The sequence below is a fragment of the Schistocerca americana genome, chromosome 7 (assembly GCF_021461395.2).
Source record: "Schistocerca americana isolate TAMUIC-IGC-003095 chromosome 7, iqSchAmer2.1, whole genome shotgun sequence".
NCBI lineage: Eukaryota > Metazoa > Arthropoda > Insecta > Orthoptera > Acrididae > Schistocerca > Schistocerca americana.
The window spans coordinates 222035628-222048739 of record NC_060125.1 but is presented as its reverse complement, the minus strand read 5'-3'; the positions used below and the strand labels follow the sequence as shown (position 1 = coordinate 222048739).

The 13112-nt window shown below is 42.3% G+C and overlaps 1 protein-coding gene across 1 annotated transcript in view; it reads right to left on the bottom strand.

Annotated features, from left to right (window-relative positions):
• LOC124622850 (lutropin-choriogonadotropic hormone receptor-like) overlaps positions 1-13112 on the bottom strand; it is a 410889-nt gene that overhangs the window by 17778 nt on the left and 379999 nt on the right. The window contains exons 18-19 of the mRNA XM_047148642.1: positions 12301-12359; positions 12143-12207 (exon numbers count right to left, since the gene is read on the bottom strand). Of these exons, the coding sequence (XP_047004598.1) occupies positions 12143-12207; positions 12301-12359 (124 nt within the window). The remainder of the gene's footprint in view (positions 1-12142; positions 12208-12300; positions 12360-13112) is intronic.

The following is a 13112-nucleotide window of genomic DNA, read 5'->3' as shown; positions in this document are numbered from 1 at the left end:
GTGTTTACTGACAATGTATCGTCATTCCGTCGAAGAGCGCTTGTTTCTAGTGAAACAAGAATGAATTCAAATGGTTCAAATGGCTCTGAGCACTATGGGACTTAACTTCTGAGGTCATCAGTCCCCTCGAGCTTAGAACTACTGAAACCTAACCAACCTAAGAACATCAGACACATCCATGCCCGAGGCAGGATTCGAACCTCCGACCGTAGCGTTCGCCCGGTTCTAGACTGTAGTGCCTAGAACCGCTCGGCCACAACAATGAATTACTGGTTGCATTAAGACGTGTCAGCAAATGTTCGTTGAATGGATTGGTGACCAGCATATACTGTCTAAGTGTTCCGTACAAAAGTGAAAACGATGGACAACAGTGGAACGGTGTTGGATGTTTATGGCGGGGAACGGCCGTCATTACCGGAAGAAAAAGTGACTGACATGAAACAACGATTATTAGTCTCTCCTGAAACTTCTGTTTGACGCTTATTTCAAGAATGTGGTATGTCACAGAGCGCATGTTACAGAGCTGCGAAGAAAGCCGGCGTCTATCCATGCAGGCTTACATTTGTTCGGGACCTGAATGCCAATGACAAAGACATACGCATTACATTTTGCCGTTGGTTTGAGCAGTTTATTCCTCAGAGGACAGGTTTAGTGATGCGTATTTCTATCTCTCTGGCTATGTAAACTCTCAGAATAGACGTTCGTGGTGTAATGAAAATCCACATACACTGGTCGAGCAACCCCCGCATTCACAAAAAGATTCACATGTTCTGTGCAATTTCACAGCATCACAGACCAATTTTTTCGAGTCTACTACGACAAGTACAGTTTACATCCATATATTTCGGGAATTTGTCAATCAGATGGACGATCAAGGACTTACCCTCGGCTGGTGTTTGTTTGTGGGGCCTATTTCGAGTGAGAAACCCTGTATAATTATATACTACAGGGGCTACTGTGATACTTGAGTTACAAGGCAAGCATTGAGATGATATTCGTACTCTTCCCAAACATTGCGCAGCATGTCAGCGATGATGTAACCGCGATACGATGACATAGCTGAGGAAAAGATTATGGCAGGGGTGAGGCAAACACTTTGACATAGCCCCATAACAAAATTATAAGTCACTACGTCTGGCGATCGCGTTGGTCATATGCACCACACTTAATCATTAGCACCTGCACAGCCGAGACATCATCAAGGCAGATTTGTGCTTAGGTGTCCCATGCAGCCAAGTGAAAGTGAGCCGGTGAACTATCTCGTTGGAAGATGTCGATGGAATTTTCTTGCAACTGAGGCAGAAGTCAGAAATGAAGCATGTTGAGGTAAGCGAAAGCTTGCGACTCTTTTCTCTACGAAAAAGAAGGGGACCTAAATCTTCTCCCTCAACACTACGCAAAACACATTGAAATGTGGAGAACCTCTTTTATGTTCAATGGGGAAATGGGGTTTTTCTGTTGGTTGGAAATGACCATTGTGTCAGTTAACTTGACCTTCAGTAGGAAACGATGGTTCGTCACTTAGAATTAACATCCTTGACGTGTCGTTGTGACTGTCCATCCTTGCCAACATCTCGGTGAAGAAATCAGATCGTGCCGCATAATCCCCTGGAGTGAGCACCTCAACCAGTTGTAATACGAACAGTTTAATAGGAAGGTGTTTAAACTGTTTTTTTCTTTTTTTTTTTTTTTTTACGGTAATTTGTCGGATTTGAAGCTTACGACTTGCACTACATGGTGATTTCTGTGGGCTTTCCTGGCCTGCTTTTCGAACACGATCAACATTATACTACGTCACAAGATGTGGATGAGGCTTTTGCCTTTGCAGATCGCTTATTAGGCGTTAACGGAGATTCCGCTTGATGGCTCCCGGTGCAAGAGTGTGCGAAATTTCCTCTGAACAGAGGTTACCGATTCAGTTTTGCGAACTGAGAAGCACACTAGCTTTTCTGTTGTATGTAGTCACCCTAATGGACGCGAGTAATCTTTGGTGACAGCAGCCTGCAGAAAAGAATTACTCCCATATATAAAAAAGGAAGACAATTCCCAAGATACTCTGTTAACAGCTTAAAGTCTGAAGCGAATATGTACTACCGACTAATCTGTATGAATTTTTGAAAGTGTAAAGTTCTTTTTTGTTCACCCTGTATGTAAATGGGAATATTAACCTTTCCGTATTTTTCACTGCACCAATGTCAGTGCTCCAGTTGCCACGAAGAAGTGAAACCATGGACTGAGATAATTTTGAAACATAAGGAAGGAAACAACTCTCAAAAATAAATTTTAATGACTATCTTCATACATAATCGGAATAGAACGTTTTAAAAACTTAAGAATCTGCCTTGGGTTCCCATCGGACAGTATCGGGCAGTATCCTTGTAATTAAAAATTTTCTAACCCTGACATTCCTAATGGAATACCTCTGCAATATTGGTTTGTCAAACTAATTTTGTAATTTTTGATCAATGACCGACATTAACATATCTTACAAATTCATATACTAAAAAGCATTTATTAAATACAAATATTTATATAACCCACTTGATGGGTTAGGTATAATACTCCGAAATTTACCTTTACTGACGTTGAAGTAAAACATTGGCAAATCACAAATTTTAATTTTCTTAAAATTACGGAGGAAAGAAAGAAACCAACCCACATCAAACTGGAAATACTTCTTACATTTGTACCCACAACGTTTGAAACTGAGACTACGTTTTCTGTAACAAATGTGTGTAGAAATGAACTTTGGAAGAAACTTTAATCTCTACGCCAGAGCGGTGTTTGTAGTCAGACCTCTGTCTCCATCGATATGCGCTAGCCCAGCTGTACGAATACTTCCCCACGGATTGACTCAAAGCTTAAACGCGGCCCCATTCCTCAGTTACTGCTCCAAGTTCCGCAGAGATCCACCTCATAACTTTGGATGTTTACCAGATCTGTTGAAAGAGATACTGAATGTGAGAACATCAAATAAAGTATTATTCAGAAACGACAGTGGGTCTTATTTACACGCTCTACTTTTCGGGCAACCATTCTACGACATGACACCAAATTACTCATATCACTGACATTGATTTGTACTGCAACATTGGAACGTAGACTATGTTCGTTCGAACACAATGAAACCTCTCAAATAAACATATGTTGGCACATAAGCAGGAGGTGTTATGAAGATCTCTTTCTTGTGAGGTATAAACTGCTTTTTATTCACACTAAGTAACGAGTACTATCGACAGAGGATCCAAATTCATTCTAGTTTTACACAAGGCTTTCGATGTCATTCCTCAAAAGGGGCTTCCAGTCAATCGGCGCGCCTGTGCAGTATCGTCTCAATCGTGCGGCTGAATTCGTGATTTCCTGCAGAAAGGTGCAGTTCGTAGTAACTACAGGAACTCACTTAGAGCAACCGAAGTGACATTTGGAATTCCCCAAGGGCCTTCCTCTGTTTTTAATATATGTAAGAGATTGGACTGTTTGCAAATCACGTTGTCGTTTGCCGTCTAGTAAAGTCAACAGAAGATCAAAACAAACTGCATAATGATCTGGACAAGATACCTGCATGGTGCGAAAAGTAGCAACTAAACAATAAGAAGTGTGCGGTCCTTCACTAGGGCACTAACAAAAGTCAGTTAAATTACCGCGTGCGGTAAACGACACAAATTTATAGGTAATATATACGGATTACGTATACGAATAACTTAAACTGAAACCATCAAATAGAAAATGTTGTGGGGAAGATGAATCAAAGGCTACGTTTCATAGGCAGAAAGGAGGTGCAAAAAATTTACTAAACGGACCGCCTATTCTACATTTGTGCCTACTCCTCTGGAGTATTAGTGGGCAGTATGAGGTCCTTTTCAGCTATGATTGACGAAGGACATCGAAAAAGTTGAAAGAAGGGCAACCCCTCCTGTGTTAGCTCGAAATGAGGAACAGAGTGCCACCGATACGATAAGCTAGTCGGGGCGGCAATCATTAATAGAAAGTCGTTACGGTGCTATTTTTTAGTTATGTGCTTGTTTTCCCTACGTACTTTTACAGTGTGAAACGGTCGAGAAATAGTTTGAAAGCGGCCCTACGAACCATCGACCAAATACTTAAATGTAAACTGCATCATGTAGGTGTAGGTGTAACTAATCATGGGATAATGAGTTATGAAGCATGAGAGAGTTGTAATAAGTGCTGATTTATATCGATTCGCCTGACGTGATAGTACAGCTGACCTATAAAGGTGGAGGATTCTAGATGAGTCTGCTTCGAATCCCCGTGAAGCTATTGAACTTTAGGTTCCAGTGATTTCCCTAAAACGACAACAGAAAATGTTGAGATGATTTTTTTGAAACAAGTCTCGCCATACTTGTGCTACGGTTTCTGAAAACGTTCTTGTCGACGGGATGCTCAATCCTAAAATTTCTTTTTGTTTCAGATAACTGACTTATAGCTGATTGTCAGTGAATGGGAAATGTGGGAGGACATATGCTAGTAGAAAACGCTCGTCATAAAAGTGTCCGCTCTCTGTTTTCACAGCCAACACAGTTTCGCTTGAAGCAGTAAGACGAGCACGTGAGAACTCTGTTTCGTGGAATCAAAAATTTCTTGCTTGAAGTGCTTTTTGCGTAGCGTGCTGACAGCATACGACATCATTTTATGGACGTAATACGAGGGCGTACTGAAAAGACATGCTTACGATTTTTTAAATATGAAAGACTTAAGCTTTTTAAATATAACAACTCTTATTAACATTCTACGTGTTAATTTTTCATGTCTACCTATTTGCAGCCCCTCTGCCGTTAGAGGACTCCAAACAGTAGCGAGTATCATGGCGATATGTAATGTAACTATGTTGGTGCATCATAAACAGCATGCTGTAATCGAGTTTCGAATTCCCAGAGTTCGTCCACACATGGAGCATACTCTCCTTCATTATTAGTATGCCAGACCTCACACAAGCGCTTCGATATCTGCAACAATACTATTCCTTGGGTTTACTGTCATCGATCATCCTCCATACCGTCCCGACTTTGCCACATCAGATTTTCATCTGTTTCCAAACTAAAATAAACCCCTCGAGGACTTCACTTTGATAGTGATGTGGTGATGCAAGCAGAAGTGAGGTTGCGGCTCCGTCAAAGCTCCAAGTATTTCACAGAATAATGGTGCCAAATGTTAATAATGTTTGATTTATTTAAAAAGCCTTAACAGTTTTCTCATAAAAAATTTGGAGGCATTACTTTTCAACAAACTCTCGTATATGTTTCAGTGCTTCGTTCACATTTGTGCTGTTAATGGATGTTATCACTCGTGCACATGCAACGCCTAGCATTGCTTCTGATGCTTAAGTACGAAGTAGTGAAGTTGTACCATCAGTCGTCAGTCATCAAAATTATTGTAAATGAATATTAATGAGATACTAAAGACATGACAGAGGATTTAGGTGGGACTGAAACATGCCATTTAAGCTATACTGTTAGATTAATCATTATTAAAACGGAACTAATTGAATTACTTAAAGGTAGAAAACTGAGCAAGGGCTCACAGCAGTTAAGACACTTTGTGAAATTTCCTGTAACACTTGAGAATTTGCTGTAAAAAGGACTTGATATCAGATGCCTCCCACTATTGGTCATCCTTCTTCCTACACTTAAAAATGAGACCACAATTGCACCTCCCTGATTAACAATTTTACTTTTGAATTTCTGCTGTTTAAACTTGTTGCACGTTAGCTAAAATTTTCCTTGATAATAGATTCTTCCATTTCTTTGCCTCTCCATTTCATTCACTGTTCTTGCCTATGCATTTCCAAGGAACCTCAACTGTTGACATTATACGTCATTTTAAACATGATGAGCCTTTGAAAGTAATGATCTGCATGTGCAGCATAATGCACAGCATGTGACGTTGCGAGTCAAGGATGCTAGCCAGACTGAGGTTGAATCCATGCATCAGATGTGTTGTTTCTAGGCAGTTTTCCACGCTTGCTTAGGTAAATAGTGAACTTGTCCCCATATAATGAGTTAAACAGAATGACATGCAAACAAAAGAAGATAACAGTTTACATGAGGCACATATAAGTGGTATCCACTACTTCCCTTAGGTTAATTTGACAACTGTGGGATCAGCTATCTGATCACAAAGTTAAATAATAATTGTGAAATCGTGAAGAAACAGACCCCGCACCAGGTGGGATAAACGCCAGAGAAAGAAAAGACAGAGTGTTGCTGTTATAGTTCTCCTATACTACCACTGACCTACATGAAATTTTTAAGTAATTACATATTGAAAATAGTAGTAGGAACCCTCCACTTATGCGATAGAACAGATACAGTAGATGAAGTCTAAGCATCAAAATCTGACAGAGCTTTGGAACTCTTGCCATGAAATAAGGCATAAGTGGTAGATATTGTACCTTTTGAATGGGAGGAGCAGGGGCAATGGCAACCAAATGACAATTCAGGTTGATGTGCAGAATCTATGAGACTGGAGACATGCCATCCGATTTCTGTAAAAACATCATCCACACTATACTGGAGCAGCAAAGGTAGATAAATGCAAGAACTATTGCCCCATCAGCTTAACAGTTCTTGCATCCAAGATTATGACAAGAATTACATACAGTAAACTGGAAAGAAAATTGAGGACAATCAGTGTAGGTTTAGGAAGGGTAACACAACAAAGAAGAAGTTCTGGACATGGTGCTTGATAATGGAAGCAAGACTTAAGAAAAATCAGCATACCTTCATGGATTATCCCAGTTTAGAAAAAGCAATGGATCATGTAAAACAGTGCAAGATGTTTTAAACTCTCAGAAAAGTTTGATTCAGCTATAGGGAAAGACAGGTAATATATAATATGTACATTAAGCAAGAAGGAAGAATAGGAATGGAAGACCAAGAATGAAGTGCTTAAATTAGGGACAATTTATGACTATTTATCTGGACAATGAAGAAGCAATTACAGGAACAAAAGGAAATTCTAGTTGAAAGGATATCAAGGATAAGATTCACTGACATCATTGCTACCATTAATGAATACAAAGAAGAATTGAAAGACCTGTTGAATGGGATGAACATTTTAATGAGCACAGAATATGAAGTGAGACTAAACCAAATAAAGGAAAAAGTATTGAGAAGTAGGAGGATTGAGGTTAGCAATAAATTTAACATTAAAAGCAATAAGCTTAATATTAATAGAGAAAATGAAATACTTCTGCTTCCTTGTAAGTAAATACCCATCACAAAATCAAAGAGGTTATAAGAAGCAGACAAGCATAGGCTAAGAAAGCATTCCTCCCTAAAAGAAGTCTCTTAAACATCAAACATATGCCTTAATCAGAGAAAGAAATTACTGAGAACTTACTTCTAGAGCACGCCATTGTATGGTAGTGAATGAGCAGAGAGAAGAGAATGTAAGCTTCTGAGATATGGTGCTACAGAAGAATGTTGCAAATATTCTTCAAATAATTTGCAATAAAATGTATCCTACAGGTAAATGTGGACGTTATGTGTCAGTCATAACCTGAGATCAAGAGGTTGGCACAGAAGAGTTAGTTGTGGTTGGCTGCATCAAACCAGTCAAAAGCCAGATGTCTCAAAAAAATAATACCTGTAATCCATGAGCCATTATAGAATGCGTAGTGGGGAGGAGGCTAAAGAAAGCACAGGCACAATTTAAGGACTTCATGCTGACGCAAAGTACCATAAAATCGATTGAACTCTGTTTAGTAAGACACCTCCTTCATAGATGAAATATGCTTCCTTAGTAAGCTTACAGTGGGGTTTCTGATAGCTTCTTCCATCCCTATGCCACACTTAACAGGCAGATAGGTAACAGATAAATTGGCAATACATACATAATCTACTAAAATATAGCACAAGAGTGACCTGGCTCACTGGGATCAATAACACACATAATACAAAATAATCTTCCATGTACTCATATACAACAACAAAACAGACAATATAGTAAGCAGCATATTACAGACACAGAGTTCCACAAATAATACAACACAAAAGCAGTCAACAAACCATGTCTGAGTGACTCACACACAAATATCAACTAACATGCAATGTTTGTCCATTTCAGTAGGTCAAACATCTAGCAATTTTCATACGAGGTATTTGTAACACCTGGTAAGCCTAAAAATCAACAGTTAGTATTACAGTTTCTCAGAACACTCAAATACTCACAACAATAAACAATCAAGACAAGGAAAAACATTTAAAATAGCTAAACCAAATCAAGTCATACATCACAGACATACCCTGAAGTAAACTTCCGTAGGTGGTGAGCAATAGCAGAGGGGAAACACATTCTATGCGGATATTAAGCATTCTGTAATAACATATTGAAAGAATAGAAAAAATTGTACAGGCAGAAAAACTGAGAAGTGTAACTGACAGACCTACACAGAAACATACATTTAATGATGCTCTTGAGTAGGGAAAAACAATGAAAAACGGCAGCAGTCACATTCGTGGGGTGTATATAAACATTGTGTTTCATGAAGTTGGTGCCAATCGTTAACAAGTGTACGATTTATGTGCCAGCATTATCACACAGGGGAAACAGACTGTGGATCGAAAACATTATTACTACCGACCAACTCGAGACTGAATATCGCCTTATAGTGTTGCGGGAACGTGGCGCGAATGGGGAATCCGTCTGCCGACAGTATATGTCGCAGATGCGGAAATTCGCTAACATGAGCGATGGGGACAGTGGACAGATTGTTATGTCTCGGCGTCTGGGAACGAGCATCTAGAAAACAGTAAAACTAGTTGGCTGTTCACGTGCTACTGTCGTGAGTATCTACAAAAGTTGTCGAAAGACAATAAAACCAGGAGTAGGTCGTCACAGAAAGTGAATGTCGGCAGCTTGATCGCTGTGTAAAGCAGGATAGGTGGAGATCCGTGACAGATCTGACATCAAATACAATGTGGGTGCTGCTCTGGAGCATAACGTTCAGCACGCACTGTTTAACTTTGGCAGATGAGTCCTATGTATTCTCATGTAAACCCACAGTAATGTGACCACTGCCTATGTTCCACATGAAAGTGCTGTAACTATTCACAGATGGCAGGTAGAAGCACTAGCAGTGAATGCAGGAGATATAAAGTGTGTCGGGGAGAGGGGGAGAGAAAAGCGCATCCTCGCCGTGAACTGGAAACAGCATGTTTTGTCTCATGTCCAGAAGGGCATGATCATCGGCTTTCAGGCCAAAGGTGGAAGCATTTCCGAATCGGGTAAGTCTGTAAAATGTTCGTGCGCCCCCGTGGTTAAAGTATATGGTGCATGGAAAAATGGCGCTTTCCAAAACTGGAGGCAAATCGGCTGGGTGTACTAAAGACAATGGATGACAGGAGTGAACAATGGCTGGGGAAATGCGTACGGGCGAATAAACGTGCAGCTGTTGAGCAGCTGACTATCGAGATGCACCATCGGGCTACCAACAATGTCTCCTCAACGAGAATTCAACGAACGTCGCCGAATATGGGCCTCCAGAGGAGGTGCCTGGTTTGTGCACCCATGGTGACTGGCGCTCATCGGTCACGAAGGCTGGAATTTACACCCCAGTATCGCATGTTGACGTCCACTGAGTGGCTAAAAGTGGTCTTTTTAGAGGAATAACTTTCTATGTGTGCATTATGCGAAGCGTACGAAAGGAACTACCGTGCAACACCCGTCAGAAGTCTCCAGGCCTAAGGTGTGAGAGTTACAGACTGGGGAATGTTTTCCTGACATTCTCTGGATGATCTACTCATCCTGCAAGGCACTGTGGATCAACACATGTATGCATCTATCCATGTCGACAATGTCCACTCCTACATGCGTTTTGTTTTTCCCCTGTACTGCACTGACAACCACACACTCTGGATTTAAACCCTACCCAGAATGTATGGGACGACCTCGATCAGGCTTTTCACACGCATCCTCAGTCGAGAAACCTAGTGCAGCTGGCTACAGAATTGCTGTCAATATGGCTCCATCTGCCTGTCGGTACCTTACAGAACCTCACCGACTATTCCTTCACGTCTCGCGGTAGTCCATGCTACAAAAGGTGGTTATTCAAACCTTTTGACATGTGGTCTGATTAATTTGACCGCACAGTTTTTATCGTCAGTTGCGATTGTAGTGGGCACGGAATGATAATAAACCTGTCTGAGGAAGAATGGAAACTTGTCTCCTTGTATAATGAATCACTTTTCTTGTTACGCCATTTCGATAGCCATGTCTCGATTAGCTGTCAGAAAGGCCAAAGTCTGCTCGAATCATGCAATGCAGCATGTACGCTGGGTAGCGGCTTCATTATGATACTATAAGGGATATTTACCAATGCATGGTACCTGTTGCAGTCATCGAAAGCGCCGTGACGGCTGTGGGAAACATGAACATTATTGCACGCCATCTTCACGCTCGATGTCTTCCCCAATGATGAAGACTTCTTAAAACAGGATATTTGTTACTGTCGCGAGATAAAACTCGTGCTACAGTTGCTTGAGGACTGCAACAGTGAACACGCAAGCCACCCTATGGTGCGTGACGGTGAGTACCCTGTACCACTAATAGCGATTTCCTTTCTTGTTCCATTCGCAAACAGACTGAGGAAAAACCAACTGTCTATACGCCTCCTTATGAGCCCTATTTTCTCCAATCTTATTTTCATGGCCCTTACGCGAAATGTACGTTGGCGGCAGTAGAATCGTTCTGGAGTCACCTTCAAATGCCAGCTCTTTTAGTTTTCTCAATAGTGGTCCTCCAAAAGAACGTTGTTTTCCCTCCAGTGATTTCCATTTGAGTTCCCGAAGCATCTCCGTAATTCTTGCATGGTGTCCGAACCTACCGGTATCAAATCTAGCATCCCGCCTCTAAACTACTTCGATGTCTTCCTTTAATCCGAGCTGGTGCAGATCCCAAACGCTCGAACAGTACTCAACAATATACGCGGTCTCCTTTACAGATGAACCACACTTTCCTAAAATTCTCCCAATAAATCGAAGACGACAATTCGCCTTTCCTACTACAGTACTTAGATGCTCGTTCCTTTTCATATCGCTTTGCAACGTTACGCTTAGATATTTAATCGACGTGAATGTTTCAAGCAGGATATTACTAATGCCGTACCACAACAATAGGGGTATGTTTTTCCTACTCGCCTGCACTAACTTCCACTTTTCTATATTTAGAGTTAGCTGCCATTCATCACATTACCTATAAATACGGTCTAAGTCGTCTTTTACAGTCACTCAACGATGACACTTTCCCATACATAGCATCATCATCAACAAACAGCCGCGAGCTGCTGCTTATTCTCTCCGTCAGATCATTTATGTATGTAGAAAATAACAGCGGTCCTATCACACTTCCCTAGAGCGCACCTGACGATATCTTTTCCTCTGATGAACAATCGCCGTTCAGGACAGGACACGTACTTAAGAAGTCTTCAAGTCAATCACATACCTGGGAACCTATTCTGTATGCTTTTACTTTCGTTAATAATCGGCAGTGTGGCATCGTTACATAAGCTTTATGGAAAGCTAGGAATATGGAAACTGTCTATAGCACTTCATGTAAAGTCCACAGGATCTCATGTGAGAAAAGGGGATGTGCGATGCTTTCTTATAATCTTTCTTCGAGACACTGTCCATTGAATTCAGCTGCTCTTCTGAGTCTTTTGCCGTCCCTGGTATAATTACAGTATCATCGGCAATTGTCAAACGTATTTTTATTTCTTGTTCCTGAAGATTAATTCCGTTTCCAAATATACCTTTGGTTTCCCGCAATGCGTTAAAATTTAGTTTAAAGTGTGTCAAAACAACATGTGTGTGTGCGTGTGTGGGCGGGAGATGGGGTGGGAGGTTGTGCACACAACATTTGTGGTGTAAGGGTACCCAATTACTAGAGTAGCACAGTTCTGTATTTTCGAGCTGGATAGAAGGTGTAGGGTGCGTCACCACTGAAGAACTGTAGTGATAGGTGCAGTCAGTGTGGAGAGCAGGCAGCGTGCAGCGGAAAGCAGAGCAAGGCACGGCACGAGAAAGGAAGCGAGAGCATGCGGAGTTAGTCTGCTGGGCGTTACGTGGGGCGGGCGGCGAGCAGGGCGGCGGCAGCAGCCTCCGGGGGTGGCGCGGCGCCGGGGTACCTGAAGTTCTCGCTGGAGGACAGCGACGCGTTGCGCTTGCCGTGCACCGCCGCCGGGCGCGACGTAGCTCCGCCTCCGCGTCGCCCTCCGCCTCCACCGCCGCCCCCGGAGGCGGCGTCGCGACGCCACAGCCGCATCAGCAGCGCCGCCGCCCACGAGCGCCTCCCGTCCGCCGCCGCCGCCCCCGCTCTAGATCGTCCCCGGCCGCCTTTCATACCTGCCACACACCACCACGAAGCCGTTAGCGCGAGGCTGGCTAAGTTGCTGAAGAAAGGTGCGTGTTCGAAACGGTTACTGCATGCACAGAACTTACACCACTGGGCATTAATATTATTGTAATATCACGAAAATGACATGCAACAAACGTCGAATCGGCATGAATGTGCACAGTATGTACGCAGTCTGCCTACTGTGGAAATGAAAAGCTTACGTAGCGGGCTTCTCACTTAGAAATTCCATTTGAAAGTTGTTTACTGTCGTACGACCGTATAAGAAACGAACAACATGTGGCCTTTCAAGGCTGTAGTCTGTTCTCCAACATTCCTGCCCGCGTCGGTTGGAATCTCGCGACTATCTTGCGAATAAGCAACCGATTCGGGAGGGCCGGCTTGAGTGGCCGAGCGGTTCTAGGTGCTTCAGTCCGGAACCACGCGGCTGCTACGGTCGCAGGTTCGAATCCTGCGTCGGGAAGGGATGTGTGTGATGTCCTCGGGTTAGTTAAGTTTAAGTAGTTCTAAGTCTAGGGGACTGATGACCTCAGATGTAAAGTACGATAGTGCTGAGAGCAATTTTTGATTCGGGAGGACCATACTGAACGCCATGCAGGTTCCGACCATCTCCTAATGATTACAATCGTGGAGGATCTACCAGCCACATGACCTACCTAGAGTCAGAAAATGGGCAAGTTCGGAGCAAGACTATTATCTACAAAACATGGACTGACAGCGTCAGGACCATTAAATTCAAGAGT